Raw genomic sequence first — 19,376 nt, 5'->3', positions numbered from 1 at the left:
CAGTATGTAGGTCAGCTCTCATAGATGGTAAAATTGGTCAGTGATTGGCCAATCAAAATTGAAGGTGTGTACCAGGCCAATTTTACTACTTCCATGTAGAGTGAGAGTTTACCTACACAATCTGCTCATATTATTCAAAATCTGTTTGTCCCGTTTTCCAGCGGATTTCATTCAAAATCAGAGGTTTGGAAAAATCTAGAGAGAAATCAGCTTCCATGTGTGGCTGTGGCACATTCTTGTGTAAAGTAACTTTATTGGAATGCATGTAAAAATCCCATTCGGAAAAACTGCATAGAAAACGCGCATAAACAAAAGCCGACTCGCAACCGCAAAACTGCAGCATGGAGAATCACTAAATGTATAAAAACACATAAGAACGTGGTCACAAATCGCAGGGGAAAGTGTGAGGGCTGCCGAAGGGACTTTCCACCTAAAATCCCGATCAGCATCACAGACCCGCTGCCACCTGATTGCCATTTTCTTAATTTAAAAAGAGCGTGTTTCTTGCTGTGATTTTCGGTGGGTATTGAAAAAATGAATGCGGGATAACTGCAGACGCACGAAAAGATGCAACATGCGGTGCTTTTGCGATTGGTCAAAAAAAAAATGCATCAGTGTAATTGGGTAGCGCAATTAATATTTTAATCGCCATGCCCTTTGCGACTTTCAAAACTCATGCGCCTCAGTAATTAAATTGGAAAGCAGCTGGTAGAAAAAGGGTCCTTGCTCATATTTTTAAAGTGGACCTAAACTCTTGCACAGGACAGAGGGACAACCTAGAGAAATGCACCCTGTATGTATTTAGAGAGTGCAGCATGTCTAATTCCCCCGTCATCTGTGACTAATCACAAGTGTAATTTGATCTCTCAGCCATGTCAGCTGGCTGCCTTGGCAGAGCAGTTAATTTGTAAACACAGGTTGTTAACCCTAAGGCTCCATTTACACCTAAAATCACAACGATTAACGCGGAAAAATCCCTAACACTATCGTTTTGGGAGTTTACGGTGAGGGGAAATCGCGAAATTCCCGCTCAACTGTGAATGGACCCTTAGTCTGCTTCCATAAGAGCAGGAAGCGGACACCCTGCAGATTCATTGCAGGATTTATATCAACTGTAACAAAGAACTTTGGTAAAGTTTTTCTTTAAAGGTCAAAGCCATACATGCCAACAGCCATGCTGTTGCTTATTTTTTAAAGCAGAGAGGAAGTTCTGAGTTCAGGTCCGCTTTAACGGTTTCCAATTCAGCAGAGGTTTAATGTACTCCAGAACTCATTCTCTCACACCTGTATCGTCTGAGAGACCTCCTGCACCACATGCTTTGCATTGTGCCTATATATAGCTCTGCAATTTTCCTGTCAACGGGAGGACAGGTTTGACTTGGTAATTGTCTCTGTTCTGCCGCTCATATGAATAATCTCTCTATTGTTTCAGCTACGTGCGTCTGTGTGAGGTGGTGGATCACGTCTTCCCCCTGCTCAGGAGAAGCCACTCCTCGGATTTCCCCTGCTCCGACACCTTCAGCCAATTCACCTACTGGAGAGAACCACTGCTACCCTTCGAAAACCAAGAGGACCACCCTCCGGCCTCTTAATAGCAGCCCCTGTTTTAATCAACCCGGCAACATTTCATCCTCTTTCTGAAGAGAGCCACGGCGAAAGAAAGAAACTATTTTTGACTTGAAATAACTCAGCTGAGAGAGCGTCTTATTTTCCTGAAGGTTTATAGAGAATTTAGCTCTACTGAGAAAAGTATTGATTGACATGAGTAATTTGCGCTTGGATGTACATGGCTGGAGGCCTGTATGTTTGTACTGAAATGCAACACTCCTCTCCTGCTCCCTCCTTCCTGCACTGGAGGCTTCTGGGAGATCACTCTCCATCTCAAAATAGTATCAAGGCTGCGAGATTCTGCAGTGTGAAGGAATATGCAATTAAATCCATCCGGCCTGGTTTTCCTCTCGTCCCCCCTCCAGAGTTAGAGGTGAATTTCTTTAGGTAGGGTATATTTATTATTTACAGGTTCCGTCAGACTGGCTTCCGTGTACAGGAATACCGACAGGATTTATAAGTGCTTTTTAAAGGGCTCTTAGTGTTTCCGGCTGGACGAGTGAGAAGCTGCAAATTGCGCTGTTTATCTAATGCTTATCAGGGTGTCACAGTACTTACAGGCTGTCCCTGCGGAGGGGGGAAAAAATCCAATGCTTTTGCATTAAAGTGGACCTGAACTCTTGCACAGGACAGAAGGAAAACCAAGAGAAATGCACCCTGTATGTATTTAGAGAGTTTAGCCAGTCTAGTTGCCCCTCATCTGTGACTAATCACAACTGGAATATGATCTCTCAGCTGTGTCTGCTGGCTGCCTTGGCAGAGAAGCTAATTTATAACAAAGGATGTTAACCCTACCGCTGCTCCCGTGAAAGCAGGAAGTAGACACACTGCAGATTAATTGCAGGATTTGTAGCAGCTGTAACAAAGAGAGTCTTTTAAGGCTATTTTGCTGTTCTCTTTTTGAGCAGAGAGGAAGTTCTGAGTTCAGCTCCGCTTTAATACATATAGGGGCTGAATAGTGTCAGGGCCCCTGCTGTTATCTGACGATATAGGGCGTGTACACTGCTTTGCTAGGAATCCTGAATTGGTGTATTAAAAAGGAAAGTTCAAGTGAACCTGTACTGAGAGGTTGTGAAAGCTGCGCTGCCTGGCATCCTGATCCTCAGGCTTCCCCAGTCACAGAACCTGCAGAAAGCATGCAGCTAATGGAAGGCGCTGGGAAGTCAGAGCGCTGGATCTGCTTACTCCTGGCTAAGGGCCGGTTCCACTTACTTAAAAAACCTGTTTGGACGTTTTTAAGCTCCGCTTAGTGCAAGAAGCGAATACAAATGTTAAAAATAGGATCCGCCTCCACTTGCCGATTTGCAGTAAGTGGAACTCCGATTCCAAACTTTGTACACTTTCCTAGGCAGAAAAATTTATTCAATGAAAGCCTATCAGAACGTTGCGTCCACTTCGCCGATCCGCTGCCATGACGTAATACTCACGTGTCCAGCCACTGCTCAGTCCCTGTACACAGCCCAGCGGCCGGCAGATGCATGGGGATCTCCACTGGGCTGCAAAAAAACAATAGGAATCCTCAGTCACAGGGAGAATTCTCATTGGTTCATAGTGTACCAATGAAAATTTTCTCCATTGCTAGGAGGAATTGGTCTATTGTCTCCTGGCTGCCGCTACCAAGCCTCCTACCACGATCGGTGGTGGGGCACGTGAGTGGCAATGCGTACGGGTGGACGTGATCGACGCAGGACACGTGATCAAGTTGACGTGGCGCAGATCGTGAAATTGATGCAAGCGGATGCAAAATGGACGGAACACATCCGCCTTTTGCATCCGATCCAGTGTGAACCGGCCCTTAGTGAGTCAGGAAGTAGGAAATGCAGAGGATCAGCACGCAACCAGGGAAGCAGCATTTTTTAGATGTTGGTCATTAATGGCAGCAATCTCTCAGTATAGATGCACTTTAAGGACTCATTTACACCTAGGGCGTTTTTGCCCTTTTTTCAAGCACCGGCGATTTTGAAAATCGCCCTAAAAAGCTTGTGCAATGATTCCCTATGAGAGAGTTCACATCTGAGCGGTTTGTTCCCGATTCGCTCAGCAAAGTGCTGCCTGTACCATTTTCTGAGCGTTTTTTGCTCGATGGAAGGTATAGGGAAAACATTTGGACAGCAATTTCCCCAGTGCTTTTAAGAATAAATACATTGTATTTATTCTTTACCGGGTCAAAGAGTTCAGTTCCTGGCTTGCGTCAGGAAGTGAAAAAACAAATCGCTCTGCAAAACCGCTTTATATAAAATCACAGCACGCAGCTAAGCATTGGGAGCCATGCGTTACCATAGCGGCACATGCATTATCCCGGGAACGTGCGTGGCGCTAACAGAGTAGCAGGTAGTGCGTTAGGGCCAGTAAAATGTGTGTGCATTGCTTGCGCACGGCAGAGTGACCAGTCCTTTCATGTATCAGGCCCGTTCATCTCCTAATTTATCTTTCATCTGCTTATCGGGTGAATTACCTCTCATTATCAATTTACCTCATAAGCTAGGTAAGGGTAAGGGGAGAAAGCTCTGGAGAAAAGCTTTGTGAATCAACCTCTGTAAGAGCTACAAAATATTAGTTACGAATAGTGCACCTGGGGTGGGAGAGCACCCCAACATCTATGCTGCCGTTGGCTCTTAATTTAAAGTAATGCTGAGCACAAACACTTAAATCTATCATAGTAAAAGTGAGTTGAGAAAAAGGTGGTGGGAAGGGCATAGTTTATAATTGAAACAAACTCCTCTTGTACTCTTTTGGATGTCTGTGATAGAAGAGGCTGATCGTTGCATTCATCAAGCAGGGCAGAAAGCGTTTTGTGGGAACTGTAAGGTCTAAGTAGCTGTGCTGGTCCATGGAAAGGGGCGGGGCATTTTAGCGGGTAATGAGGGGAGAGAAACGCAAGGGGCGTGCTCAGGACAAGTTGAGGAGAAGTTTTCTGTAAGTTAGTGGCACCAAAGATGCTATAGCCCTTTGCACTGTGTACCACCATCAACATGTGGGTGTGTGTAACAGGGAATACGTAGCACTGTCAAATGCCATGCTCACTTCAGATCGATTATTTCCAACATGTCATGTTTGATTTCCGATTGATTTCCGAGCATTTTCCGATCGATTTCCTATTACAGTTAACGGAATACGATCGGAAAATGCACAGAAATCGATTGGAAAGCAAATTGGACATGTTAGAAATAATCGATTTGACAGTAAATCGACCATAAAATTTCAGTGTGTACCTAGCATAAAACTGGAGCAAGTTGTTGCCACAGTGAAGGAACTTGGGGAGAAATATCCGCATCTAAAAACCAGGCCACATGGGAGTGACTACCAACAGAGGAGTGCAGAGCCCCGTAGAGGCAACATACACACCTTGCAGATGCTAACAATTATGCACTACTAGAGCCCTAACCTCTGAAAAAAAAGGATTGCAAACATAAAATATCAAATGTGAGCAGCTAGCCATAAGGTAAACTTACATTTTTTAGACAGCAGGGAGAGGTGGCAGCCCTTCACTATTTGGTGCATATGTTTTGAATGCAAGATGTGTATCCTGCCTATACTTGGGCTCTGCACACTTATGCTGTTAGCCATTCAGATGCAGCCTGTTTTGTGAAGAGCTGCCACTTCTCCCTACAGTGGAGAAACAACTCGTTCTGAGAGAAAATTCCGGCTGGAAGAAGGGAGTACCTTTTTAGTAAAAACAGATGGTGGAGCACTTTAAACATGAGCTGATTCTTCACTTGCTTATTTCTGTCAGGAGTACAGTAGTTGATAAACCAGCCTCTGTTTGCACTTTATCAGTAAAGCACTTATTTGGATTGTTACGCCAACATGTGATTAGTCAGCCATTCGCTGCTCTCCTCCAGTTTCTGCTGCCAAGGAATCTGGTACAGACTAGTCGTAGGCTAGAAGGCTAAATGTCACAGGCGGCCATTTTGTTGTAGGTACGTGGCTTAGCCCACGCTAAATAGATTTACAACTCTGGCAGGATCGTCAGTCTCTTTCGTTTTGATCCAGAAAATGACAGCTGGTATTTGAACGCCGTTGTCAACACAGACTCCGTTTTTCACTACTGGTACACGAAGCTCAATGGAGCTGCCTAGTAAGCCTAGCAAGCGCTGGCTGAGGGAAGAGTAGATAATCTCTATAGGAAGCATTGTGCTTTATTTTTCTGAGCTGCAGTACGAGCGTGGTGCTAGGGACATGGCTATTGCTGATAATATACTTTTCCTTTCTGTTTATTATAGATACTGTGTCCCCTTCTGCTGCTTCTTCATGTCATTTCATAGCTTCCGCAGGCTTCACGTATCAAAGCGTCTGCGATAAAAACAACTGTTTCCTCACAGCCTTCATATCTGATTTATATCAGCCCTGGAGGGTGTGTGGAGGTAACAGTCAGGGGCTTTTAAGGGACAACTATCCTGAAAAATTGTAAAATTTAAAATGCATACATACTGTATACCGGTAAAATGTACATTCCTCCCAGAGTAAAATGCACCATAAATAACTCTTCCTATGGCGATTTCACTTACAATAGGTAGTGAAAATCTGGCAGATCTGACCGGGTTTAGACTAGTCTATCTCCTCACGGGGGATTCTCAGCGTTCAAAAAAAAGTAGGGAAGCTGTCTGTTACCTTGGTATACATCCATTTCAGGGAGTGCTTTTTGTAGAGAATAAAGGTATTAATGAGAATCCCCCCACGAGGAGATGGACTAGTCCAAAACCTGTCAGATCCATCAGCTTTTTACTACCTGCTGTAAGTGACAGCAGCATAGGGAAAACGTAACTTATAGTGCATTTATCTCAAGAAGAAATGTATATTTTATATATACGTATTCAAACATTTTAAATTTTTCATGATAGCGGTCCTTTAACACTGATGATTTTCATAAGTGAGGGCAAGTAAAGACTACACAGAGATCGTTACTGTGGTGACAACATGACATGGTCCTCAGGTGCTCTTTAAAGTGACACTGAAGCGAAAAAAAAAGTATGATGTAATGAATTGTGTGTGTAATATGGATGATTAATAGAACATTAGTAGCAAAGAAAAGCGTGTCGTATTTTTGCTTTCAGTTATATAGCTAGTTTTTTTTTTTTTTATAACATTACATCATTCTCTAATATTTGCAGTTTACAAGCTACACACTGTATTTTAAACTGTGAAACAGAGCAGAGCTAATGACCCTTTGAACTTTCCCTGCAGTAAAGCCTTAAACAAATGGTGAGACAGGTTGAGATAAGCGCTTCAGAAAATAGCACTGCAGCCGACCAAGCTTGGTCAGAGAGCTCAGAGATGCTATTTTGCGTAGAGAACAGCTGAAGTTTCTTATCTCTTCCTGTACTGGAAACACCGAGACTCTTTTCTTTGCTAACTAACGCTCTATTTCTTAGCTGTACTACACATAAGATTCATTATATCATAAGTTTCTTTTCATTTCAGATTCCATTTCATTGCCTAGCATAGCTTGGGACACAGTATATTAGTTCTTCCCCCTCCCCCTATGCTTCAATTTTGCTGTGCAAAATGTATTTGTTTATCAGTGAGTTTGCAGTTCATATGCACACTACCTACATTCACCGGCTTCCAAAGGACAATGTATGGAATGTTGCGTGGACATTACTATACTCTTTCTGTGAAAGAAAATCATTGGCTGCTTACTTAGTAATGCTGGTTTCAGTTCAAACAAAATCTATATATATTATTCAATGGTAGACTCCTATATACTGTATAGTTTTTTTTTTTAGTGATTATGTATTTACTGCAAGAATGTATTAAGGTGCAAACAGCATTGTAGTGTCTTTCTTTTTATACTGTATCCGTATGTAGTAAAAGGGGGCTACTGTGATTACTACAACAATGGTGAAGATGATGTTACTGGATGATTTCTTTTGTTGCACCTGTGTGAGTTTATTATGTTTATACTTTGCCACAACAAAGAGAGATGATTAGGACTTTTTTGTTGTTGTTTGAAAGATTGTTTGGAGCTCCACCACCTGGCAGTACATGGAAAATGTGAGAAATTAATAGAAATTTTACCTAAATAAAAAAATAATAATAATGCATTTTGTGATGAGTATAAATTTTTGCTTCCAATGTGCAACTCTCATAAATAGAAAAAGTTGCTGGCATTAGATAGGCAGCAGTAGCGTATAATGAAGTCCTGTTACCTGTGCTAACAGTAAATCAGGTTAAAAGGAAAGGCAATAGAAAGCCAGGCACTGGATACCATAGACTTTATTATCCTCACAAGGCAGACAACGGATAGCAGTGGGGGTACAGCTTGTGGCCTGACAGCCGTTTCGCAGCCAGGAATCTTTGGCCTCTGACGAAGTGGAACTTGTCTGCGAAACGACTGTCAGACTGCAAGCCATACCTCCACTGCTGTCCGTAGTCTGCCTTGTGATGTGTTACTGATCCATGTGAGGATAATAAAGTCTATGGTTATTGAGTGCCTGGCTTTCTATTGCCTTTCCTATGTGCATCTACATCTACTTCACTTGAGTAAGATGTTACTCCTAGTGAGGAAGTATGCAAGTCAGTTATTTATGTCCCTGAAACACAAGGAACATATACAGGCTATTGATATTGCAGAGCCGGCTGATCCAGCAGTTTCAGGCCGTTTTGGCCTTCGTCCGTGCAAGATGTGGGTTGATATGGCCATATGGCTTAATTTGCAAGCAAGGATGCCACAGGCTACCCAATTAACCGATACGTAACCAGAACCAGTTAAAACTCCTACTTGACTGGCTCTTAAGTTTGCAATGCTTGTTCAGGGTCTGTGGCTAAAAGTTATTACAGGCAGAAGATAATCAGGACAGCCAGGAAATTTGCATTCTTTAAAAGCAGATAAATATGTCAGCTGCCACACTTCGCGCACATTAAGCATCATTTGTGAACCTTATGCTGGGAATACACTGTTCATTTTTGCCGTGATCAGATGGTTCGATAGATAATTTCCGACATGTCCGATCTCCCTTTTGTTGCTCGATTTCTGATAGAAGCGAATGGAAAAAGATGAAAAAAACGAGCGGAAGATAAGAGAATTGACTGCAGAATCTAGCGGCGAAAACGATTGAGAGGAGAAACGCACGGCAGAAACAAACCTTGTATTCCCAGCATTAACGGCATTTTTGGCAAGATTTGTTTTACGTTTTAGTCGAGATTTGATTTTCATATTGGCAAAATAGCAGCACACCAAAAACATGATTAAATAAATGTCTGTCACATTTTCTGTTGTAGTCAGCATAATCTTATATTAGTTGAGTGAATAAATGTTAGCGGTGCATTGGTAAATTCTTCCAAAACCCTCATGTTAATATTGGGAATGGGCAAAAAAAAAAAGTTGTTCTTTTAGGCTGCTTTCACAGTTAGACGTTACAGGCGCACGTTAGAGCAGCCTGTAACACAGCCCAATTCACAGCAATGAAAAATCAATGGGCTGTTCACAGTGCCCATTGTAACGCTGCACGTTCTATGACAGTGCAGCATGCTGTGCGCATACATTGTAACGCTGCACGTTCTATGACAGTGCAGCATGCTGTGCGTTAGATGCGGTTTTAGCCGCGTTAGACTGTTTGCACGTGCTCAGTTATGTTTTATTGTTTTTTGTGTGCAGGAGAGGAGGAGGGGAGAGTCGCTATTTTGCCTAGCCACATGGCTAATTAATATTCACTGCACTGCATTGCCAGTTCTCTTCCTGCTAGCAATGATTCATATGAATCCTTCTCTGCCTGCTAGCAATGATTCATATGAATCATTCTCTGCCTGCTTGCAATGATTCATATGAATCATTCTCAGTTCCCTGCCTGCTAGCATTGATTCATATGAATCATTGCCGGTTCTATCGAACGAAAACAGCGCACCAAGAGCCGCATAACGCTGCTTTATGTAGCGTCCACCTTTAGCACCACCATGCGTTGCGTTAGGGGAACGTTATGCGACCTTAACGTCCCCTGCAACGCAATTTCCCATTGTGTAAGAGCCCTTCGTAATCACAATAAGGCCTTGCAGAGGAATCTTCCTAACAAACAGAAAGGTAGAGGCAGAAGACTCTAGGTGGGCTCGTCCCTTTTCTTTAGAAATCTAGTTTTCTCCTAGGTGATATTTTCACACCTTGTCAATGAAATTCCTTTTTAAAAGGGTACTGCAACCAAAGCATTCGTAACAGGCTGCATGAAGGGCAGCAGCACACATGGCTTTCAGCTTCTAGAGGGACAAGTCTGACTAGATCTAGTCGGAATTGGAAGGAATTGTTGTTAGAAGCGAATAATGCACTTCTGAGAGGAACTGATATTGCGGTAAGTATGTAATATTAATTTGCAGTTACATTGTGTGTTTATTTTAAATTATTTTACTTGGTTCAGGTTCACTTGAACCCTTTCCTAACCAGATAGCTTTGGCCCTTCCCTATTTTGTGTTGTGATTTGCTCACAGCGATCACGGTCAAGAGCCTATGAAATTGGCTCCTGAGTGAGATATGGAAGCTCTGCTGTCAGTGCCACAGCGGAGCAAGCGAATGGCAAGAGCAGCGAGGCGACAGGGCTGATGGAAGTCTACACCGTGGTAGGAATAAAAGGCCACAAACAGGGCATATATTTCAATCATTAAAGAAAATCTGTAATGAAAAAAACTCCTCTGGGGGGTACTCACCTCGGGTGGGGGAAGCCTCTGGATCCTATTGAGGCTTCCCCCGTCCTCCTCGGTCCCACGGCGGCGGAAAAAATCCTCCCGGAGCGGCGGCGATGTAAATATTTACCTTTTGGCTCCAGCGCAGGCACAGTATCCGCTCTTCCCACAGAGATAGGTGAAAATAGCCGTCTGCTGTGCAGACGCAAGTCAGTAGAGCGGACCCGACGGAGATCGGCTATTATTGCCTATCTCCGTCAGGAGAGCCGCAACAGCGCCCCCGCTGGAGCCCGAAAAGGTAAATATTGCACAGGCTGTCGGATTTGTCGCCTGTGCGTTCCGGGGGTTGCAGCGAGACCGCCATGGGACACAGGAGGACAGGGGAAGCCTCGATAGGGTCCAGAGGCTTCCTCCTACTGAGGTGAGCACTCCCTAGGGGAACTTTTTTCAGTACAAGTTTTCTTTAAGAAAAGAATCAAGAAAAGTACCTGCCAATCATTGCTATTCGGACATCCTTTGGTCATTTTAATGCCTAAATGGATAATACTGATAACTCAACATTCATTTATGTTTTAATGGAACTAGCTAGCGGTTGTGCATAAGAACAGCATAAAGCACAGTCTGCTAAAAATAGCTCCTTGATCTCCCCATCGATCAGCTATCGCCCCAGGCACCTGTGTGTCTATGCCTGCTCAGAATTCCTATTGGTACAAGGAATGCCAGTACATCTCCACAAGTACTGGTTCTTCACTATACCGGTGCTTACAATCAGGGACAGAAGTCTGGAAAGGCCACAAAGGCCCAGGCTTTGGGTGGCTGCAGCCTAAGGGGGCACCTGGAAATGAAAGAGGAGGCTGCAAATGGGGAGAACCGCATGAAAAATAGAAGCTGATACCCAAGGGAGATGTACATGAAAGAGAGGGGCTGCTGTACGTGGATGATACACATGGAACGGCGGCTGCACATTGACTGGGAGGGGTGCCCCTGCACATGAAAGGGGAGCCTCAACATACTTGGCCTAGGGCAGGAATGTTAAACCGGTCCTTCGAGGGCCGAGGTCCTCACACATTTTTGACACAGCTCAAATTAATTGATGGGTCTGAATCAGGAAAGGTGTGGTCCATCAGGTAGAACACATTCCTCTCTTTCTCAGTCCATCCTAAACACTGGCATGGAATTGGGCCTCCAGGCCTGGAGTTCAACACCTGTGGCCTAGGGGCACAAAAAGTATAAATCTGGCCTTGCTCACGATTATTCTAGGGACTCTCCATAGTTTAAGCCTTTGAGAAGTTTTTCAAAGCAGGATGGATCCCTTCAGCTTCTATAGATACTGTGCCATCTCTTCACTCCTGGTAGTATTTCTCCAACCTCCTGTCTGATGTGTAATAAACAATATAGTCACACCATAGCTTTTACTAGCCTCAGAGCTTCACTGATGAATGGCGCAATATACTATGCTGAAAAAGGGCCCATACATAATTTAAACACCTAAATGAAAATCTCTGCTGTGCTGTCATATGAATATTGCAGAATTGCATATTTGCCTTGCTTCATTCTTCCCACAGGCGTACAGCCACTATAAAAATACATTCTGTGCAGGGCTGAAGGGTAGGAATAAAGTATTCCAATGATCTGTGTAAATACCTATAAACACCAGATGGTGATCAGGCAGGGAATAAGCATAATAATAAGCATTCCCTTTCTACTATAAGGCCTGATCTACACAAGCTGATCCACACCTTTTGGGCAATTGATTTTCCAATTAGTAAATGGCAAAATCAATATACAAGCACTCATAGGCCAGGCCGAGGCAGAGGGGAGAGAGGTTCCAGCCTCAGTGTGGGGGTGGGGGGAGCAAGCGATTTCCCTGCTCCTATACAATTCATCAGAATGGAAACCTTCTCAAAATGCTGCTTGTCCTGTGACTGCGATTTCCTTAGCCGCAATCAATCTAGTGCAGTGGTCCTCAAACTAAGGCCCACGGGCCGAATGTGGCTCTGTGAGGGTTTTTTACGCCCCAACACACACACACAAATTGTATTACTTATAGATGCGGTCAGCTACATCTTTAAATATTGGTGGTCCACATATAGAATAGCAGTGCTGGCACCACCCATCCACATGGAAGCCAGAAAGCAGTTATTCGCTGGTTTCCAATCAAATTCCTCATCAGGTGACACTGCTGTCCAATTGGACTGCAGGTTGTCCCCTGGGTATGCTTCATTGTCTGGCCCGCAAAGACTTCTGCATCATTTTATGTATACTCCGGCCCCCCAGCAGTCTGAAGTATGTTGTCCCGGCCCTCGACCCAAAACGTTTGGGGACCCCTGCTCTAGTGGAATCTGTCCCATCCATTTACATTGGCAGAGCGTTTAGGGAAATCGCTAGCGATTGAAATCGCTCCCTAAACGCTCAAAAACTGCTCTAGTGGGTTCCAGGCCTTAGGGTGTATACACACATCAGACCATAGTCTTTGGAAAATGAAAGATCACAGACCAATCTTACAGCCCTTCATGTAGTATGAGAGCCAGACCTTCAAGGCCTATTCTATGGAGCTGAACTCCCCATCAGAAAAAAATCTTTGCAAGATGCTGCACACACAGATGCTGTACAGACACAAAAGATCAGTATCTGCAAAAGATCTGTTCCTGCCAAAAATCCATTCCTGCAAATTGCAATGATAGTCTATGAGATCTGCAGATCATCATACACACATGATTTAACTGACATTCATCTGCAGATCAAGCAATCATCTGCAGATCTGAAAATCCATCCTGGTGGATCTGATCTGCAGATGAATGTCAGTTAAATCATTTGTGTATGATGATCTGCAGATCTCATAGACTATCCCTGCCAAAAATCCATTCCTGCAAATTGCAATGATAGTCTATGAGATCTGCAGATCATCATACACAAATGATTTAACTGACATTCATCTGCAGATCAGATCCACCAGGATGGATTTTCAGATCTGCAGATGATTGCTTGATCTGCAGATGAATGTCAGTTAAATCATGTGTGTATGATGATCTGCAGATCTCATAGACTATCATTGCAATTTGCAGGAATGGATTTTTGGCAGGAGCAGATCTTTTGCAGATACCGATCTTTTGTGTCTGTACAGCATCTGTGTGTGCAGCATCTTGCAAAGATTTTTTTCTGATGTGGAGTTCAGCTCCATAGAAAAGACTGTATAGAGTATGGCTCTCATACTACATGAAGAAGGGTGGTAAGATTGGTCTGTGCACTTTCATTTTCCAAAGACTATAGTCTGATGTGTGTATGCACCTTTAGAGTAGTTATTATTATTATTATTATTATTGATTTATAAAGCGCCAACATATTCCGTGGCGCTGTACAAAGTAAGAAACAAACATGGGGTACATAATAATACAGACAATGGTGTACACCAATATACAAGATACATAATTAGTGACAAAATACAAAGAATGATACAAAATACAAATTATAGAATTGGTAATGACAGTGATAAAATTAACATGATGAATAAAATGTATAATGGTTACCAAGACACAAAAGGGGGAGAGAGCCCTGCCCTTGCGAGCTTACAATCTAAAGGGAATGGGGGGAAACAAGAGGAGGGGTAGTATGCACTGCAGCAAATATATAGAGGCTTTGTGTTTTAGGATACCTAGTAGGAGTGCAATTTGGTCTTAGTACAAAGGGAAGTGGCCTAAGGTAGAGCATATGCTTGTCGGAACAAGTGTGTTTTTAGAGAGCGTTTAAAGGTAGCAAAGGTTGGCGAGTGACGGATGTGTTGTGGGAGGGCATTCCAGAGGAGGGGTGAAGCACGTGCGAAGTCTTGTAAACGCGAATGTGAGGAGTTGATTCTAGAGGAGGACAACAGAAGATCATGTGCCGATCTGAGATTGCGATTGGGTTTGTATCTGGAGATTAATGAGGATATGTACCGGGGGGGAGAGATCGTGGAGAGCTTTGTAGGTTAGGGTTAGGAGTTTGAACTGAATCCTCTGGTTAATTGGCAGCCAGTGAAGAGCTTGACAAAGAGGGTCGGCAGAGGAAGATCGAGAAGAGAGATGAATGAGACGAGCAGCTGAGTTCAGTACTGACTGGAGCGGGGCCAGTTTGTTAGACGGTAGTCCACAAAGTAGTACGTTGCAGTAGTCCAGACGAGAAATTATGAGAGCATGTATTAACATTTTAGTTGTGTCTTGAGTGAGAAAGGGACGGATGCGATAAGTTCTGCTTATTTGCATGCTTGAGCTCTTCTTGACTTTCTCCTGGTGGAATAAAATCACTTGAGAAGGAGTGGTTGCTGGTGCTGTTGTCCTCCTGCTCCTCTCTGTGTAATCCAATCATACACCTGTGGGAAATGACTTCCAAGCTCTCCTCTGTCTGCCTCAACCAGCAGCAGCCTCCCAGCACTCAGTGACCTTGACATTGAAGGTCATTCGCCTGGGCTAGGAAGACAGGGAACAGGAGTGCACTCTGCCTGGTGGGGATAATCACCTGTTTATCTTAAACCCTCTTGGAGAAGAGGAGATGGATTTGTATTGCCAGGTCTCTGTGCCTGATTACTGCAGAGCGGGAGAGGGGGGGAGAGAGATGACGGAGCTGGCGGTTGATTTCCAATGTGAAATGTAAAACCACAATCTCCGGTGCAGTAAACAGAATGAGTCACAGGAAGGGGCCACTTGCTTGCAAAACTCATTAAAGGCAATGCAAGGCACATTGGATTTCCTGCATCAATAAATCGATGCTGGGAGACGTCATGTCTCCTCCATTTGAATTATGCGTGTGTGTATACATACACTATATATATATATATATATATATATATATATATATATATATATACTGATTTATTATTAAACTGTAATTGTACATTTGCTGCTGATTTACAAATTACTGCAGTGTTCCTTTCTAAGTGCTTGCTTTTGTATAGCATTTACAGTAGATTCTCGGTTATCGGGCACTGATTGGGGATCGGCTGATGCCGGCCGGAAAAGTGAGACTTCTGTTTGCTTGAGGCTCAATGCTAAAAACAGGCTTGGCTAATACATTAGGCCAGATCCACACAATAAGCGCTTTTGTGAGCGCTTGCATTTGATTATCGCTTGCACACTGCTTGTTAAAGAATCGCTCCCATTCACGTTCATTAAAATCGCAGCGAAAATAGCCGCAATTGCGTACGCGAAAAACATGCGATCGCGGCAGTTTTTACGCAATTTTTACCATGATTTTAATGAAAGTGAATGGGAGCGATTTTTTTTTTTTTAACAAGCAGTCAGCAAGCGATAATCAAACGCAAGCGCTCACAAAAGCGCTTAGAGTGGGGTTCTGGCCTTACTCTTCCCCACTCTATATACATACTATGAACTCATGTTAAAATACAGTGATTGAAAGTATATTAGCCTTGGTTCCCGGTTCCCACTTCCCATGGAATCCAGTTTTTAAGCACAGCAGAGCCCACAAACAGCCTAAGAAGTTTCCTTTCACCACTGTGAGTCCTGCAAGTGAGGTGTGCTGGTTGGTTGAGACGACTCGTTAGTTGAGTTCCGGATAACCGGGACTTCACTGTATTTGGCATTTCCGTTTGCCTGTCTTTAGGAAGAAAACACAACGAGGAAATCATCTAAAACAAAAAAGGCCAGCCCAGCATTTAACAGTCTCTGTAATAATAATGCTTGGATTCTTTACATTTTAATATGACAGTATGTTAAGGTGATCCAGAGGCTTCTACAGTCCTCCTCCTGGCAATTTCTTCTTGCCAGGATCCTCTCGTTCCTCACGGGATCACGCCCTCAGTGTAAGAGCTAAAAAGGCCATGCATGTGGCTCTGTGCTCCTGCATAGACACGTCTGCGCGCCAGCCCAGTGTGGCCACGCTCGTACATGGACGGTAATGCAGCCACTCAAACCTAACTGAAAACATCATGTCGAATAGGTTCAGGGGGTCCCAGCACAACCACTGTCAGCTCGAGGGGGATGGGGCAAGAATCTAGATTGTCCTGAGCCATTCCTCTTCTAAGGTAAGTGGACAAAGGGGAACAAACACTGAAACTGCTGAGATATAAAACAAAAAGGAGGCCCAATCCTGCTTCAGGAGGCCCTATGTGCAGCTGGCAGGCAACATTTTTCTGCTTGCCAAGGCTCCATGATGGACCCAATAATATGTTCTGCTCCATATTTCTTGATTCTCTTAGTATAGGTGGAATGCAAGGGTGGGTATGGTGCAGTGGCGTAGCTCAGCTCTGGACTCCAGTGAAAGTTTTACATTGCCCCCCCAAGCACTCTATGCATAACAATTGATATGATGCACTAAAACACGCCAAGGACAACCACAGTGCAAGAGGTGCAAGCATTGGATGGGAAACAGTTTTTTTTTTTAGTACTATTCAATGATCTATACAGGGAGTGCAGAATTATTAGGCAAGTTGTATTTTTGAGGAATAATTGTATTATTGAACAACAACCATGTTCTCAATGAACCCAAAAAAACTCATTAATATCAAAGCTGAATATTTTTGAAAGTAGTTTTTAGTTTGTTTTTAGTTTGAACTATTTTAGGGGGATATCTGTGTGTGCAGGTGACTATTACTGTGCATAATTATTAGGCAACTTAACAAAAAACAAATATATACGCATTTCAATTATTTATTTTTACCAGTGAAACCAATATAACATCTCAACATTCACAAATATACATTTCTGACATTCAAAAACAAAACAACAACAAATCAGTGACCAATATAGCCACCTTTCTTTGCAAGGACACTCAAAAGCCTGCCATCCATGGATTCTGTCATTGTTTTGATCTGTTCACCATCAACATTGTGTGCAGCAGCAACCACAGCCTACCAGACACTGTTCAGAGAGGTGTACTGTTTTCCCTCCTTGTAAATCTCACATTTTATGATGGACTACAGGTTCTCAATGGGGTTCAGATCTGGTGAACAAGGAGGCCATGTCATTAGTTTTTCTTCTTTTAAACCCTTTCTTGCCAGCCACGCTGTGGAGTACTTGGACGTGTGTGATGGAGCATTGTCCTGCATGAAAATCATGTTTTTTCTTGAAGGATGCAGACTTCTTCCTGTACCACTGCTTGAAGAAAGTGTCTTCCAGAAACTGGCAGTAGGACTGGAAGTTGAGCTTGACTCCATCCTCAACCCGAAAAGGCCCCACAAGCTCATCTTTGATGATACCAGCCCAAACCAGTACTCCACCTCCACCTTGCTGGCGTCTGAGTCGGACTGGAGCTCTTTGCCCTTTACCAATCCAGCCACGGGCCCATCAAGACTCACTCTCATTTCATCAGTCCATAAAACCTTAGAAAAATCAGTCTTGAGATATTTCTTGGCCCAGTCTTGACGTTTCAGCTTGTGTGTCTTGTTCAGTGGTGGTCGTCTTTCAGCCTTTCTTACCTTGGCCATGTCTCTGAGTATTGCACACCTTGTGCTTTTGGGCACTCCAGTGATGTTGCAGCTCTGATATATGGCCATACTGGTGGCAAGTGGCATCTTGGCAGCTGCACGCTTGACTTTTCTCAGTTCATGGGCAGTTATTTTGCGCCTTGGTTTTTCCCTGTTGACTATTTTGAATGAAACGCTTGATTGTTTGATGACCACGCTTCAGAAGCTTTGCCATTTTAAGAGTGCTGCATCCCTCTGCAAGATATCTCACTATTTTTGACTTTTCTGAGCCTGTCAAGTCCTTCTTTTGACCCATTTTGCCAAAGGAAAGGAAGTTGCCTAATAATTATGCACACCTGATATAGGGTGTTGATGTCATTAGACCACACCCCTTCTCATTACAGAGATGCACATCACCTAATATGCTTAATTGGTAGTAGGCTTTCGAGCCTATACAGCTTGGAGTAAGACAACATACAAGAGGATGATGTGGTCAAAATACTCATTTGCCTAATAATTCTGCACTCCCTGTAGAAGTGATTATTACCAGCACATGACAAATAGAGAGCTAATACTGCAGTTGAGGGAGGGCCCCAGGGGCCCTTCTGGCCTAAGGGCCCAGTGCAGTCACAACCTCCGCATCCATTGCTACACCACTGGTATAATGTCTTTTTATTTACACACCAATGGCCACCAGTGATAGGAGGGGACCATGCCTTATCATATTGCCAGGGCTCTCAGCCTGGTTACAATGTGAATGTTACATTGCCTAATAATGTATGGGGGTACACTGTATTTTAGGGGAAATACACTGCCTACTTATGTTTGGAGGCACAGTGCACAGTTGTATTTTTGGGCCATGCTGCCTCATTATGTATTGAAGACTTTTTGTCTGTTCATGAGTTTGAGGGGATATGCTGCCTAATGATATCTGGGGGTACACACCCTATAGGGCACTCTGCCTATGTTGTTTGGGAGTATAGGTTGCCTAATTATTTTTCTTTGGGAAATATGCTGCCCATTCATGCTGTTTATGGGGATGGGGGCACTCTGTCTACTTATGTTGGAAGATCGGATATGCTGCTTAATTATCATGCTTGGGGGGGGGGGGGGGGGGGATACATCATGTTGATGCTTGATTATGTTGTTAAAGGAATATGCTGCCTAATGTTTGATGACTTCACACTGCCTAATTATATTATTTTGGGTGTATGCGCGGCCTAACTATGATCTATAATTCATATGGCTGTTTGTATGCTACATAGGCCTATTTTTTTCTTTGAGGAAAGGGGGCTTTGACCAATGTTTTGTTAGGAGAGGGGTGTGGGTGGTGCAACTAATAACACCCCAGCTGGACCCACACTATTGGACTATTGGACCATGCTCACAAACTTTAATGACCATACCTGTTTTCTTGACATCACATGCTGCGCACACTGTGCAATTTCCCCTCCATTGATGCCCAGATCTTCTGAGACCAAGCAAAGCCCCTGCCTGAGATAGTACATACCATGAAGCAGTCTTCTAAAAAAAACAAAAAAACTACAAAGTACAGGTTTGCCTTTAGCAGTTGTCCATGTGCTCACTTGCTTCCATAATAGCTAAAATGAGACCTACAACTTGTTGTAGCTTACTTAGTATTCTGTAGACGCAGATAGGTACCCAGTATAACAAGTTATAAATCTTTATTGAAGGAAAACCTGCAGAGATAAATCATACCCCACCATCAGGAAATGTTGATTGCTTAGAACAGAGTGAATACAGGAAA

The 19,376-nt window shown here is 43.4% G+C and overlaps 1 protein-coding gene across 6 annotated transcripts in view; it reads left to right on the top strand.

Annotated features, from left to right (window-relative positions):
* The window catches only part of LPIN1 (lipin 1), a 235,402-nt gene extending 227,750 nt beyond the window's left edge, over window positions 1–7,652 (top strand). For all 6 annotated transcript variants that reach the window (XM_068280284.1, XM_068280285.1, XM_068280288.1 and 3 more), the window contains one exon: window positions 1,433–7,652. In XM_068280284.1, the coding sequence (XP_068136385.1) occupies window positions 1,433–1,592 (160 nt within the window). In that variant the 3' untranslated portion in view covers window positions 1,593–7,652. The remainder of the gene's footprint in view (window positions 1–1,432) is intronic.
* Window positions 7,653–19,376: the final 11,724 nt, after the last annotated feature.

This window comes from Hyperolius riggenbachi, chromosome 4 (genome assembly GCF_040937935.1).
Source record: "Hyperolius riggenbachi isolate aHypRig1 chromosome 4, aHypRig1.pri, whole genome shotgun sequence".
NCBI lineage: Eukaryota > Metazoa > Chordata > Amphibia > Anura > Hyperoliidae > Hyperolius > Hyperolius riggenbachi.
Note: the sequence above shows the minus strand (reverse complement) of the source record. Positions and strands in the feature narration are given on the sequence as shown.